Below are 14,101 nucleotides of genomic sequence, written 5' to 3' on the forward strand. Positions count from 1 at the left end.
TCTTTAATTGTTCTGTATATAGTTGCGCGTGTAATATATTTGGTCCAAAATATATTCACTATATTAACTGGTATATGGCTCTTTGCAACTCTATTTTGTATGACATTGTTTAAGCGTTAATTGACATAAATCTATGACATAAATTGTATAAAATGGGAAATAAGAAAGGTGTTTGGTTACGCTGTTGCAAATGTAACTTGATTCGATTGCATTTTAAGTTAAAAAAAAGATAGGAGTATATGTAAATTTTTCTCAAAACTCTTTTACGTACTAGCGGTGAAAGTGACATAGAATTGGAACATCTTAGTAAAAGTAAAGACGACTACAGTTAAGACTAATCTAGTTGAGTGCATGTATTTAGAGAAATTTTAGTTGTATTGATAAATTAAATTCTTAGATGGAAATAACGATATAGATATGAAAATGCAAGAAAAAAAATATAGAATTTGAAAATATTCATGATTTTAATCTTTCCAATGGCACTACATACCTTATTTATAAACTGTTGACACATGATGTACAAATTAACAAAAAAAAGAAGACAAATAAACGCAAAATTTAAATTAATTTAACAAAATAACAGAAACAGACCAATTAGGATATTTTCTTAATTAAAATAATAAAGGAGGTTGTTGCTGTAAACAGTGTTTTTCATCATTTGATTATAAGTTTGGCAGTTAATAAACGTTTTCACGCGAAAATAATGTCGTTAACTCTTACAGACGTCTCCCAAATTGTCGCTCTGTTTCTGTTATTTTGTTAAATTAAATTTAATTCTGCCTTTATTTGTCTTCTTTTTTGTTGCTAATTTATACATCATGTGTCAACAGTGAATGGTTCTTTAATAAAATAACGATCACTAGGTAGTTAAATTAACAATTTTTAAAGTTTGGTTTTGCGAAATTTTACAGCGTGGTAGGTTTTTTGCCGGTCAGTGTATACGCATAAAAATACAGTTATAAAAGGTAACAAAACAATATTTTTCATAATTAACAATGCATATTAAGATCATTAGGTGATTAATTATTGTAGGAATAAGCTCGGTTTGCGCAAAGGTGGAGATAACACAACGACCGTAGCAACGAATCTTAACTAATTAAAAACTCAAGTAAATTTGCTGCTGTTACTTTTATATGCTTTCTTATGAAATTATTTTTGTTTTATGCCTAGTATCCCGCAAACGCTTTCGAGCACGCCACTGGAACAACCAGTTTCTCGGAGGACCTGGAAGAACCATTTATGACCCTAGTAGAAAACGCGGTACCAGACATTTTTTCAAACAATCTTCCCTTCTCTCATTCTAGACATAATGTACTGTCTCTTTATATGTGTCTGAAATTTTTCTGCTACTTGTACTTTAAATGAATTTCAACTATCAATCATTTTTTTAAGTTGCTTCAAGGTGACTAAAATTTGACATGATAATTTTTTGTGTAAAGAACTCAGCAAGTGGTAACTTTCGACTCAATTGGAGTATTTTTAAGCTCCCGTATGAAAGATTGCTTTGGGGTACTTGTTAAGAGCAGCTTAAAAAAGGCTGTTTTTTTGCATTATCACTTCTCGTATACATAAAAACTAAACACCAAGTTTCGATTTGGTAATAATATTTTTAAGGCCCAGTCTTCAACGTTGTTTTGGGGGTAGCTTTTAACGGTTTCTCCAAACGGGTTGAAATTTTGCATCAACAATCTTCGTATTGAGAAATAAGCAAATCTCGAGTTTTGACTTGACTGAAGTATTTTTTACCCCCAGTCTGTAAGTCTGTCTGGGGGTAGTTTTTAAGGGTCTTTGCCAACGGGTTAAATTTTTGTGCCAACAATCTTCGTATTGAGAAATAAGCAAATGTCGAGTTTTGACTTGATTGGAGTATTTTTAATCCCCAGCCTGCAAGGTTGTTTTGGGGGTGATTTTTGAGGGTTTCTTCAAATAGGCTGAGATTTCGTATCGATAATCCCCATATTGATAAACTAGCAAATATAAAATTTTGACTTGATTGGAGTATTTTTAAGCCCCAGTCTGCAAGGTTGTTTTGGGGGTAGTTTTCAACGATTTCTCCGAACGGGTTGAAATTTTGTATCAACAATCTTCGTATTGAGAAATTAGGACATATCGAGTTTTGACTTGATTGGAGCATTTTTAACCCCCATTCTGCAAGGTTGTTTTGGGGGTGATTTTTAAGAGTTTCTCCGAACGGCTTGAAATTTTGTATCAACAATCTTTGTATTGAGAAATTAAGAAATATCGAGTTCTGACTTGATGGGAGCATTTTTAACACCCAGTCTGCAAGGTTGTTTTGGGGGTGATTTTTAAGGGTTTCTCCGAACGGCTTGAAATTTTGTATCAACAATCTTTGTATTGAGAAATAAGCGACTGTCGAGTTTTGCTTTGATTGAAGCATTTTTAATCCCCAGTCTGCAAGGTTGTTTTGGGGGTGATTTTTGAGGGTTTTTTTCGAATAGGCTGAAATTTTGTATCTATAATCCTCATATTGAGAAACAAGCGAATATCAAATTTTGACTTCATTGGAGCATTTTTAACGCCCAGTCTGCAAGGTTGTTTTGGGGGTGATTTTTGCGGGTTTCTTCGAATGGGCTGAAATTTTGCATCAATAATCCTCGTATTAAAAAACTAGGGATTGTCAAAATTTAACTTGATCAGAGTATTTCTAAGCTCCAGTCTGCAAGGTTGTTTTGGGGATAGTTTTTAACGGTTTCTCCGAACGGGTTGAAATTTTGTATCAATAATCTTCGTATTGAGAAATAAGCAAATATCGAGTTTTGATTTGATTGAAGCATTTTTTACCCCCAGTCTGCAAGGTTGTTTTGGGCGTTATTTTTGAGGGTTTCTCCGAATGGGGTGAAATTTTGCATCAATAATCCTCGTATTGAAAAACTAGCGAATGTCAAATTTTGAACTGATTAGAGTATTTTTAAGCCCTAGTCTGCAAGGTTGTTTTAGGGGTAGTTTTTAACGGTTTCTCCGAACGGGTTGAAATTTTCTATTAACAATTTTCGTATTGAGAAATAAGCAAATATCGAGTTTTAACTTGATTGGAGCATTTTTAACCCCCAGTCTGCAAGGTTGTTTTGGGTGTGATTTTTGAGGGTTTCTCCGAATGGGCTGAAATTTTGCATCAATAATTCTCGTATTAAAAAACTAGCGAATGTCAAAATTTAACTTGATTGGAGTATTTTTAACCCCCAGTCTGCAAGGTTGTTTTGGGGGTGGTTTTTAAGGGTTTCTCCGAACGGGTTGAAATTTTGTACCAACAATCTTCGTATTGAGAAATAAGCAAATGTTGAGTTTCGACTTGATTGGAGCATTTTTAACCCCCAGTCTGCAAGATAAACTGTGGTCTGCAAATTAGACAGGCCCGCATTTGAGTTAAAAATTTGAAGTGCGGGAGAACATTCGTTGAAAACGCATCACAGTTTAGAGCACCAAAAACTGTCGTCATGCCCAAAAACATTGACAAAGTTCATAAGAAGGTTTTGACCCATTGATGAATGAAGGCGTGTGGATTAGCCGAACCTAATGGTAGCTCAACTGTGAGAGTTCATTTTATTAACCCGCAATGTAATGGAGAAATCAGCTCTCTTAACAAATTTCAGACTTTTTAAGGCTTAATTTTTTGTTGGGGGTTTTTAAGTATTACACGTGTTCACTAGAAATTATTCTTTGAAATCTCGCCGTCAACTTTCTGGAGATGGTGAACAGACAAACTTTGTTAGCATTCTGTAATCTCTAAATAACTAATGTTAGTCTCATTTCAAAAAAGTCCATTATATAGATGTAGATTTTATTTTCAACTCCTACATTACCCATAGTTAAGAATTTTTACACTGAAATTCTATTTATCAAGTGATTTGAGAATCACTGCAGTTAACAGCAATAATTATGCTAAACATACTTATAAAATACCCACCTTTATAATGTATACCATATTAAAGGCTGATATTATGCAAACAAAGATATGCATATGCTATATAAACCAAAGTATTTTTGCAAATTTAGGTAAAAATAAGGAAGTCTTAAGACATACAACATGAAGCAAATCATTTGTATCATTTTAATTATTTGCTCTCTTTCCTCCATTTATTGCTACTCGGGTAAGTATTTTATTGAGTACTAAATTTCTGTATTTTACATGCACTGGTTTTAGGGCCAACCGAGTGCCAGGGCGCCAATGAAATATATAATTCGTGTGGTTCTCCTTGCGTCGCCACATGTGGAAATAGACAATTTGCAAATTGTGTAGCAGAATGTGAAGCAGGTTGTTTCTGTAAAGATGGCTACTTGAGAAACGATAACGGAATCTGTGTATTACCAAAGGATTGCTATTCATACTGAGACACTTATATACAGCTGCCAGATGTTCTTGCTGTTTGATTCGACTTAAAATAAATAGGTTTTAGCAAACATTTTGTTTCATTTAGAATCATCATATTGATCTTCTTGACTTTGGGCTTCCATACAAGTAAACCTACTTACCTAAGATATGACATAATTTCTGGAAAAACAAATTAAATAAAAGTCATTAATTACTTGGATTAGCATGACTTTAACTTTGTTTTTTTTTACACTTATTTTCTACGATTGAGAATATTCTTTTCATCCCGTCCGATGTCATGTCACATCGGTTTTATTAGTTTCATCCAACTGATAACTCATATCACATTGCATTGATAACGTACTGAGCAATCAAGACTACTGACTTGATTATGGCGTTTTTGAACGTTTGTTTTCATCAAAATTTTTGAAAGATACGCACAATTAACAATTTTGAAAACCGTTTGTTCAAAAGCCACTTTATCAACTCCTTCAATTTTTAATGCATCGTGTTTTGATTGTAGGTACTAATGACTTTTCTCACTTTATATTTTATATGTAGTTTCGCTTAAAGAAATAGTTGTTGCAACTCGTAACAAACTTAGTTACTGCAACCGATCGAAAGAGTGGAAGACTAGTAAAAGCGGCAAACAGCTGAAATTTTGTTAAATACCTAGGAAATTAAGTGTACGTAAAATTACTAATTTTTATTTTAATCAATTATTTGAATACTAGTCGAAGTTTAGGAATAAGAGCAGTATACAGAAGGAAATAAAAAAACTGTAAGTAGTAGTTTTACTTCAACTGTCATATATTCAGAAAATCACAGAGTGATACATACCTGTGAACATAGCTTTTCGGCCTAATTTTCTTTTAAGTACACTAAAGCCAATTCGTTTTTCAAATTTAAAATTTCATTCATGATCTCTGCATTATTTTCTTCAAGTTTCTTTAACGCTTCACAATACATTTCTTCTTTTTGTCTGTAAGTCCTTAAAATTTTCAAAAATTTCTCTTCCTTGCTAAAGTATTTATCTGAAACAATTTGATCAGAAATTAAGTTCTACTCCTAACATTCAAATTCCATACCTAAATCTTTTACACACATTTCTTTTAAATGATGATTTTCATTCTTCAGTTTATTAATATGATGAACGAATTGGTTTTCCTTAGAATTGAAAAAATGTTTTAATTTTTGGGTTTCGGTATTATGCATTAACATTTTTTTACGCAATTCTTCGTTTTCACTATTTAACTTAAATAGTTTTCGTTCTAAATTGGTGTTCTGATTTTCCTTTGATTTAAGTTGTGCTTTTAAGTTCAAAACACTTTTCTAAAAAATTAATGTTATTAGTTATCGGAAAAACGGATACATAATGATATTCTGTAAACGTTTTTGTTTTTAGCTTGAAGAGGAAAGCTTAATTTAATACACTGTGATGCATGCATGCCGTCGGAATCACGATGCAAACCTGTATTTTACGCTTATAGACATTTTTGTAATTTGCAACGTATTATACAAGGCTAGTATAAAGTCCCGGAACAGTCGAATAAGATTGTAAAAAAGTCAAAAAAAGTAGGCGGCCTTGTGTGTCAAACCGAAAGCGATAAAAAAAGGAAAAATATTGTAATCATGTCGCCATGGTTAACTACATATCCACACCAAATTTCCAAAAAAGTTTTTCAAATAACAACGTTATTCAATAGTTCCGGGACTTTATACTAACCCTGTATTTTTTAACAAATTTTGATGGATCATTAAATTACGATTACATTGATATAAAACGCTATGTATTTATTTTCCAGATGTTTAAACAGTCCTTAACAAAACTTATTAGTTTGCAACTTGTGGCGGTTAATAGAATACCACGCGTTAAAGAGTGCATTCCTAATTTAATTTTTGTGATCTAAATCACACAAAGGCCGCAAATATGCCGAAATCATTTATGTATAACAATAAAAATTGGTCTAAAGAGTTTAGACAGTACATCCCTCGCTGTCGGAAACTTGACGACTGCATGCCTATTGTGTTTTTTTTTCTCATTACATTTTTGTAGTGGGAATTTAAAAAAAAATTGTGATGACGTCATCAACATTTTTGCAAGGACACGTATATCAGTTGGGACAGATGTAGTGTAATACTAAGAATAAAATTATTGTATTCCCAAATTTTCGGGAAAATGAATTGGGTCGTTTTGAATATTGATTTCTTATAATCAATAAAATAACGAAACAATTTACTCACGTATACGGCGCCGGTGTGTAATATCTAGAGAGCGGATTTCTGTCGGGCTAGGCAAGGCCAAACTCGGTACGGCTCGTACGGGATGCGAATTCATTGCGGTTGCGGACTGCACTTCGTTTATTTGAGATTAGAATAACGCTGTTTCGTTGCATCTGCTGTTAATTCCCGTTCTCATTTACTTAGCCGTTTGATTAATAAATCGTTAATTATATTTATGGAATTAGTACTGATTAAATTCAGTGATTATCTATCACCCGCTACTGAGTCCCGGCGATCCAGCGCGTCACCACCTATAATCGTGACGTAGCCCGACAAAAATCCGCTGTCTAGTAATATGAAAGGCAACTGAAAATCGTTTATGTATAAACATTCTTAATTTAAGATGACAAGCGTAACAGCATACGTGAGAGTCAAACAGAGAAACTGTAAACAAAACGACCATCGGTTTTATTGCTTCGACTTCCGCTTATTATATAAAACATTGGGTTTTATTTTAATTCTTGACGGTGAAATTCACAATTGGTTGATTATAAACATGTCTATTTCACATTCGCGGAACCAAGTGAGCGCATAAAACAAATGCAGGTCTGTAATGTTAAAGTCGATGTAAATAAGCGTGCTACCCTTATGTTTCAACCGAGTTTTTCCTTTAACAAATTTTGTGTCTACCAAATTGGGTTGGTTGGGGTTTAATACTAATAATAAGTGTTGCCTTTAATTTAATCAAAAAATAAATTGACTTCATTAATTTTTTTGAACCACCTCTTAAGAAAATCTAAAAAATATGAATGGAATGATAAATCACAAGTACAAACTCATCATATTTTTTGCATTTTAGATAGGATGTTTCAGCAAAATTTAAGGGTGACGTCATCAATTTTTTTAGGAGGGATGAACAAATACATTTTGAACAAAAGTTTACCATGCTTATAATAACTTTAAAATATTCCCAAGATTTCAAAGCATTCGGTTTTGTAATTCCTGATTAAATCGATAAAATAAACTCACGCCTTCATTAATTTTTTTGAGTCACCTTGCATATGCAAATCCAAAAATATGAATGGAATGATAAATCACAAGTACAGACTCATCATATTTTGTACATTTTAGATATGATTTATTCCACAAACTTTTGAGCTGACGTCATCAAGTTTTTGGAGGGGATAAGCAAATATTTTTTGACTAAAGATTTATGATGCTCTTTATAGCCTTAAAACATCTGCAACATTTCAAAGCATTCTGGTTAGCAGATTAAAAATTAAATTTCAAAATGTTGTTTTATAATTTTGATTTTTTTTCCAAAAATCTGGACGTTTCAGGTGAAAAGTCGATTCAGAGTGAGGACTATGTTATTTTATACAATTGAAAACCCATTTACTATGTACAATTTTGAAGTGACGTCATCGCATTAGTGGTGGGGATGATTAGACAAATTTTGGTTAGCGTTTTACCATCTACATGATATTCTTAATATAAGTACAAAATTTCACAACAATCGGTCGAGTACTTTCGGAGATTATCTGTCTAATAAAAATCCGGGACGGCAGACGGACGGACGGACAGACGGACGGACAGACGGACAGACAGACGGAAATGGGAGACCTATTTCTTCGTCTTCTAGGGGTCATGAAAGATCGAGAAAACGTAAAAGTAGAGAGTCGGCCGACGGACTCGATTACAATACTTCCTTTGCTTACGCTCGGGAAGTAAAAATAAATTTAAGGGAGTAAAATTTGGATTGCGAGCTGGCCATCATGTGGGACCTTGTACTGACGACCCAATTTTCATAATAAGGTTTTCTGAACCAAAAAAATTAAACTATTTCAGACACGCATTAAATAAAGACGGGCAGTAAAGCAATCTTGTTAAGTGTTCAAGATTTTCAGGTTAAAAGTTAACAGTAGCAGAATGTATATATATACTTGGAGTAGGCCTTCGAATTGTTATTGCTTTCATAACAGGGGTAATTATTTTCGAACATTAAGTAGGCAACAGAATCTACCTTGAAGCTTGGATAGTTTCACAATTACTATCTTAAATGAGGTGGACTTAAATTGAGGACCAGCCTGCAGAGGCCGATTCATAAATTGCGGACCGAGTAAGGGATTAGTACCTTACACCGCGGGGGTCGCGATAGGGTAGATTAAGTTTAGTTTCCCTAGTTCTAATTCGGTTTTATCATGTGTAAAAATTAACTTCCTTAATAATAGATTACTACTGCCGGTGATGGAACAGTAATGAATAAGGATTTAACCATTAATAAATTGAATAATGGTATCGGCATGGTTAAATCCTGATTTACTACCATCGCCGGCAGTAGTAGTCTAGTGTTAAGGAAGTTAACTTTTACACAATAGGGTACTATCATATAACCGAATTAGAACTGGGGAAACTATACCTACCTGGGAAGAGTACCACATTGACTACAGGCACTATCTGATGATATTTATTAATTTCTAACTTATTATTTAATTATCGCTAATGCTAAAAATAAAAATTCCCGAAAATGGAAATTCACATACAATCTTCTCACGAATAAAAATTAGAAAAAAATAGTGGGAAACGGTGGTGCTAATTTGCGCATTTTAAAAATTATTATCTACGTGCCCCGACTTCTGATTGGTTCCAAAATTTTGGATGGACCCATCACATGTGATTTCACTCCTTAAGTCTTCTTCTTGTGGCTACATAAAAAAATTCAATTTATGCAACACCCTTAAATGACTTGGAAGAATTGCGGAATAGGATAACATAGAAAATCAATAAAATTAGTAACAATGCAAGGGTTTTAGAAAAAGTGGTCAACGCAGTAAAGCGCTGGGATAGGTTGTGTTTACAAGAAGGGGTTCCCATTTCCAGCATTTGTTGTAATTTGATGTTGAACTTGTTTAATAGCTCAAAATGTAACAGATACCAGACCATACAGAATATTCGACCGAATTATGCGGAATATTTTGTTATTGTTGTTACGGAAAATTTCAATAAAGTGACGTATTTTTATGTTTTCTTTTACTTTATAATGGAACAAAAACTTGCCTGCGGAGACTGTAATGAAATGATCGTTCTAATAATCATTACGATTTTTGATTACTTCATATTTTTTACAAGTAACTGGTCAACACAAGACACTTATCATTTGGTTTTTTAAAAATAAATAATTAATTTTGAAGTAGTGCTAGCTAACCAAAGTTTTTTAAGAGCTCGAAGATGGTGTTTCTTATGTTGACCTGCAAGTGTCGGTTAACAGATAATTTGTGGATGTAATAATATTATAATTATCGATTAATTTTATTTTAATTATTTGCTTTAAACAGATTTGCAATAAATTGAGAAACTGTTGTCTAACCTTACATCATTTTGTTGTTAACTGTCAGTTTCCTTGTCATTTTCTCATTTTCAAAAACTGTTAGTTTTTGACGTGACTCTTTCAACACTAAAAAAATTTATTGTACACCCGTTGTAACTGTAATCGGAATTTCATGACCTCTCAAAATCCGTTAAAAAAATAGAGAGTCGTAGACAAAACTTAACGGCAAAGGAACATCATTTGCGTCAAAATTTTCCAAAGATTTGTACATTAAGTATAATTTAAACTATACATAAACGTGCGTTTAGCCACAATTCAATGTGATAAAAATTTAAGTTAGCACCATAGTGTCACTCATACGCTAAGTGAATGTTACATCCACATTATATCTGTCACTTGTGTCACTCTATTTTGATACTCAATGCAGTAGCTAAAGTTGCAAAATTTTGACAAATCAGGTGTATGCTATTAGAGCGACCCCACTTTGTCATTAAGTTTTGTTTGCAACTTTTCGTTGCAATTTAAAAAAATCTAGGTTTAGATCCCGACGCCGATGCCATACATGCATCGTATTTTCAATTTACTGAATTAAACTTCTTCCGATAACTACAAACAATGACGTTTACAGAATTTCAATATTTCTATCCGTTCTCAGAATGCAAGACTGCTGAAATAGTATGTATGAATGTCTTATTTCTCTGTAAATTTTCTTAGTTTTAAGCATTCGGAAGTTCTGCAGATTGCACTTTTTTCGTGTAATATAATCAGTCAAGAATAAAGGGTATACTATGACAACTCTAGGGGTCATTTAACGTCAGAAAACATGAAAGTAGCCATTGACAGAATACAGCATATTACAATATATATTTCCTTAGCTTATGCTAGAGAAGTAAAAAGCTAACTTGAACTCTATCCATCAAAAATGTTCAATATGTTTTAATCTAGATTCATTAAAAAATAATTTCCAATGATGCAGTACTTTTTCGAGTTAGAATCCTGACTTAATTATTTGTATTTCGTGTCTACCGAATGATACGTGTGATACCGACTTATCATTAAAATTTCAAACTTGCCCGCAGAACAATTATTATTATTGTCGCTCTTGAATCTTTAATAAAGTTTATAACTCTTGTATAGACTTTCAGTAAGTACACGGCCAAAGGCAGTGCGCGCTGGATGTTATGGCAATTACTAATACACATTAATGAACTTCCCTCACTTGTGAAGTACAGTACAACATATGCGGTTTTTTCGAAGTTATAAAATTTGATTTCGCGAATTTAATTTTATTTAAAGATAATCCCTGTTCGTTAAATGATTATATAAAATAATTTACAAAGCAACCAAAGATATAAAGCACAGCTTTCATTGTTGCTTTCGTAAAAATTTATAGAAGGGTTAAACATAGTGACCTCATTTCAGTTTGATTAATAGTAACGTCAAATTTGGGGTTTTAAGGTAATTCGCCCCTGCTATGGTGAAATGCTAAGGCGAATCGTCCTGGTGAAGATTGGATAAACGGACGTCTGCTGGTCCCAACTTGAGCTATGATTGTTTCTTCACTTTGATGTGAATTATCATCTACCATTGTAATAGCTGTGGTCCTGTGGCGGCAGGGCCACAGTTATTACAATGGTCGATGTGGCCAATGTTATCTCAAGCCTTTTAAAAATTGTATCTGAAGGTGCTATTCTGTTTGCGAAAGATTTGACAACAAATTCAAGTGATTGAAGTCAAATTGTCGGAATCTTAAAGGCACGGTTGCTAATATTTTAAAAAATTAAAAAGATTACCTGCAAACGCCATCAGAATGTTTTTTGTGTTGCACTTTTAAAAAAGTTAAGCTGATTAACATTCATAAACAACCCTGTTTTTGGCTTATAGGCATAGTATAGAGATCATTATTATCATCAATGATCTCTATACTGTGTTATACTGTGGTGATATAGGTTATATCATATGCAACCATGCACGCAGTAAACAATTGTTTGTGTTCTTTTTTAAGCTGTCCAAATTTTTTCGTAAATACGACCACAACTTCAAATACATTCAATTTCAAAGTTTTCTGTACTTATATAATCAACGCAGACAAACAAATTATTTAAATATGTAAATTTACACAAACCTGTAAATCTTCCTGTTTCACATCTTTTAATCTATGTGTTATATTCTCTTCTGTAACTTGTAATAAAGTTTTCCTATATGACTGAACTAATAAAAAACTGTTGTTTACTATCGAACGCAACAATCTTGAACCAGAAGTTTGTAAATCTATTGATGGGAGTCCTAGTGTTTCAAATTCCTGTAACATTAATCCAAATATTTATTATCCAAATAAATATAATTCAAAAATATACTTGTGATAGAATATGCAACTGTTGTTGTACTTCGTTCGTAGGTACAGTACCACCTGACACATATTTTTGCTCAATTTGTTCAATAAATTCATCAATTTTTTCGTGTTCCGTCATTCTGAACTTGTAACAAAAACTAAATTATTGTGGTAATTTCAGAAGTATTACCTATAATCACTTTTTGTTGTTCTCTGAAATTCAATTACGAAAGTAAACTGAACTAACTCACTCTGTTTGTGAAAAATCTGCTTCCTAAAACAAAAAAAGTTAGGTTATGTTGGTCATATAAATTTTGATTGGGGCGGGGGGCAGTCAGGGGAGCAGCCTACTTAAGGTGCGATTACAACAAATGCTAGTCAACAGACCAGTCGGTTCTGTCAGTTTGAGAGTTCGCTTAGAACGTTGACAACTTCATTGGTTACAGGAGTTTATTGGTAACATTTATAATTAATAATTTGTAAACATGATGATACATACTACAATACATTTTATAGCACTAAAGATTTTAGACAGCTCACTACCCACATCTCTGTAATATGTCTCAGTAACAAAACAATACATTTTGAATCTTGATCGTTTCGATTATGTCTATTCTAATAAAAGATCCGCAATTTCACTATAAATAGCCAGTTGTGCCAGTACAACTGCAGGTTAAACTATGTCGCTAAATAAAATTGTATTTATTTTGTATTAGGTAGTTACACATATTATTGTGTATAACAGTATAACTATAAATAGTATTTGCTAATTTTACTGAGATGGCAGCCAAACAATTGAATCAAACGATGGAATACATTTAAATCAGAGATAATAGAGATATGACAGCTCGCAAAATTAAGCGACAATAGTCCTTATGTACTGTGCCCCAAACCGTCACTTTCGGGCGCGCTATTTAAATTTGAGTGAAACTTTCGTAGCGCGGCTATTTGATTACCAGGGATATTTCCAATCGTAAGAATATACCAAAAGTGGTTAATCTTTCTTCCAAAAATACTAGGTTGCTCATAAATGGAAAAAGACAAGATTAAAAAAATTACAATCATTAAGTTTATTCGAAAAATGATTGTATTATATCTAACATTTGTTGGTGCTTTTGTAATGTTTACATCCTGATTAATAGTAAATGGATAAAAAAAACATTAAATTACTCAAAATGCTTGTATTAACTTTTCTTATCCTTTAAAACTCTAAAATGTGCATACACAACACAAACTGTACAATTTTATAGCGAGGATAATAATAAAAGTACCCTCTAGCTCATTCAAAGATTGTTATTACAACCTAACGTTGAAATTCAAGGACGACACTTTAAGGGGTACAAATACAGTTATAATATTGAATGTTACCTTTTCATTGCGAAGATGACTTTAGTCACTTTTAGTTCTGTGCGGGTGTTAATAAAATTATTTTTATCCTCATATTATTAATAGTTATTTACATCACACTTTATTAGAATATAACCAAATACAAGCTATTGTTCTGTATAAAATATATGTAGCACAATCCAACTGGTAATTGTGCTTTTGATTTAGCAACATTTTGTGGGGGCTAACAAATCCCACAAAATTGTGCAACATGTAATATTTGTATAGTCTGTATTTATTGACTTCCAACCACTATCATCCTGAAACTTTCTCTTCGTACACCTGCATGTCGTAAAACCTATCTTTTGTTCGCCCTTCCCAATAATTCTTATCCTTCGAAGATTTCGAGTACCTTCTAAGAACCCTTTCGACACAACCGTTTCACCGCTCTCTACCGACCTGTCTTTTCATTTTCAAAATCACAGACAACACTCTTCACTTTTCCCTTATCTACTGAACCGACAACATTAAAAATAAATACACCACAAACGCAAGTCCTCTT

The 14,101-nt window shown here is 32.8% G+C and overlaps 2 protein-coding genes across 7 annotated transcripts; one reads left to right on the forward strand and one right to left on the reverse strand.

Annotated features, from left to right (window-relative positions):
- The first annotated feature begins 4,030 nt into the window (after positions 1 to 4,030).
- Positions 4,031 to 4,419, forward strand: LOC135143173 (chymotrypsin inhibitor-like). The gene is made up of 2 exons (XM_064075052.1): positions 4,031 to 4,109; positions 4,163 to 4,419. The coding sequence occupies exons 1-2, from the start codon at positions 4,046 to 4,048 to the stop codon at positions 4,348 to 4,350; spliced, it is 252 nt and encodes an 83-aa protein (XP_063931122.1). The 5' UTR covers positions 4,031 to 4,045; the 3' UTR covers positions 4,351 to 4,419.
- Positions 4,310 to 12,633, reverse strand: LOC135143172 (uncharacterized). Of its 6 annotated transcripts, XM_064075048.1 has the most exons (7): positions 12,414 to 12,625; positions 12,239 to 12,358; positions 12,007 to 12,183; positions 5,419 to 5,662; positions 5,171 to 5,364; positions 4,492 to 4,510; positions 4,310 to 4,394 (listed from the first exon to the last, which is right to left on the reverse strand). In XM_064075048.1, exons 2-5 carry the CDS (start codon positions 12,350 to 12,352, stop codon positions 5,192 to 5,194), a joined length of 708 nt encoding a protein of 235 aa, XP_063931118.1. In that variant the 5' UTR covers positions 12,353 to 12,358; positions 12,414 to 12,625; the 3' UTR covers positions 4,310 to 4,394; positions 4,492 to 4,510; positions 5,171 to 5,191. The 6 variants fall into 6 exon arrangements, with proteins under 6 accessions (XP_063931118.1, XP_063931117.1, XP_063931121.1 ...); XM_064075047.1 differs by having other exon boundaries at positions 4,385 to 4,510; XM_064075051.1 differs by lacking the exons at positions 4,310 to 4,394; positions 4,492 to 4,510 and having other exon boundaries at positions 5,120 to 5,364; positions 12,239 to 12,353; positions 12,414 to 12,633.
- Between the last annotated feature and the right edge of the window lie 1,468 nt (positions 12,634 to 14,101).

The sequence above is a fragment of the Zophobas morio genome, unplaced genomic scaffold (genome assembly GCF_036711695.1).
Source record: "Zophobas morio isolate AGI-343-1 ecotype UQ-CSIRO unplaced genomic scaffold, CSIRO_AGI_Zmor_V1 ptg000058l, whole genome shotgun sequence".
In the NCBI taxonomy this organism is placed as follows: Eukaryota; Metazoa; Arthropoda; class Insecta; order Coleoptera; family Tenebrionidae; genus Zophobas; species Zophobas morio.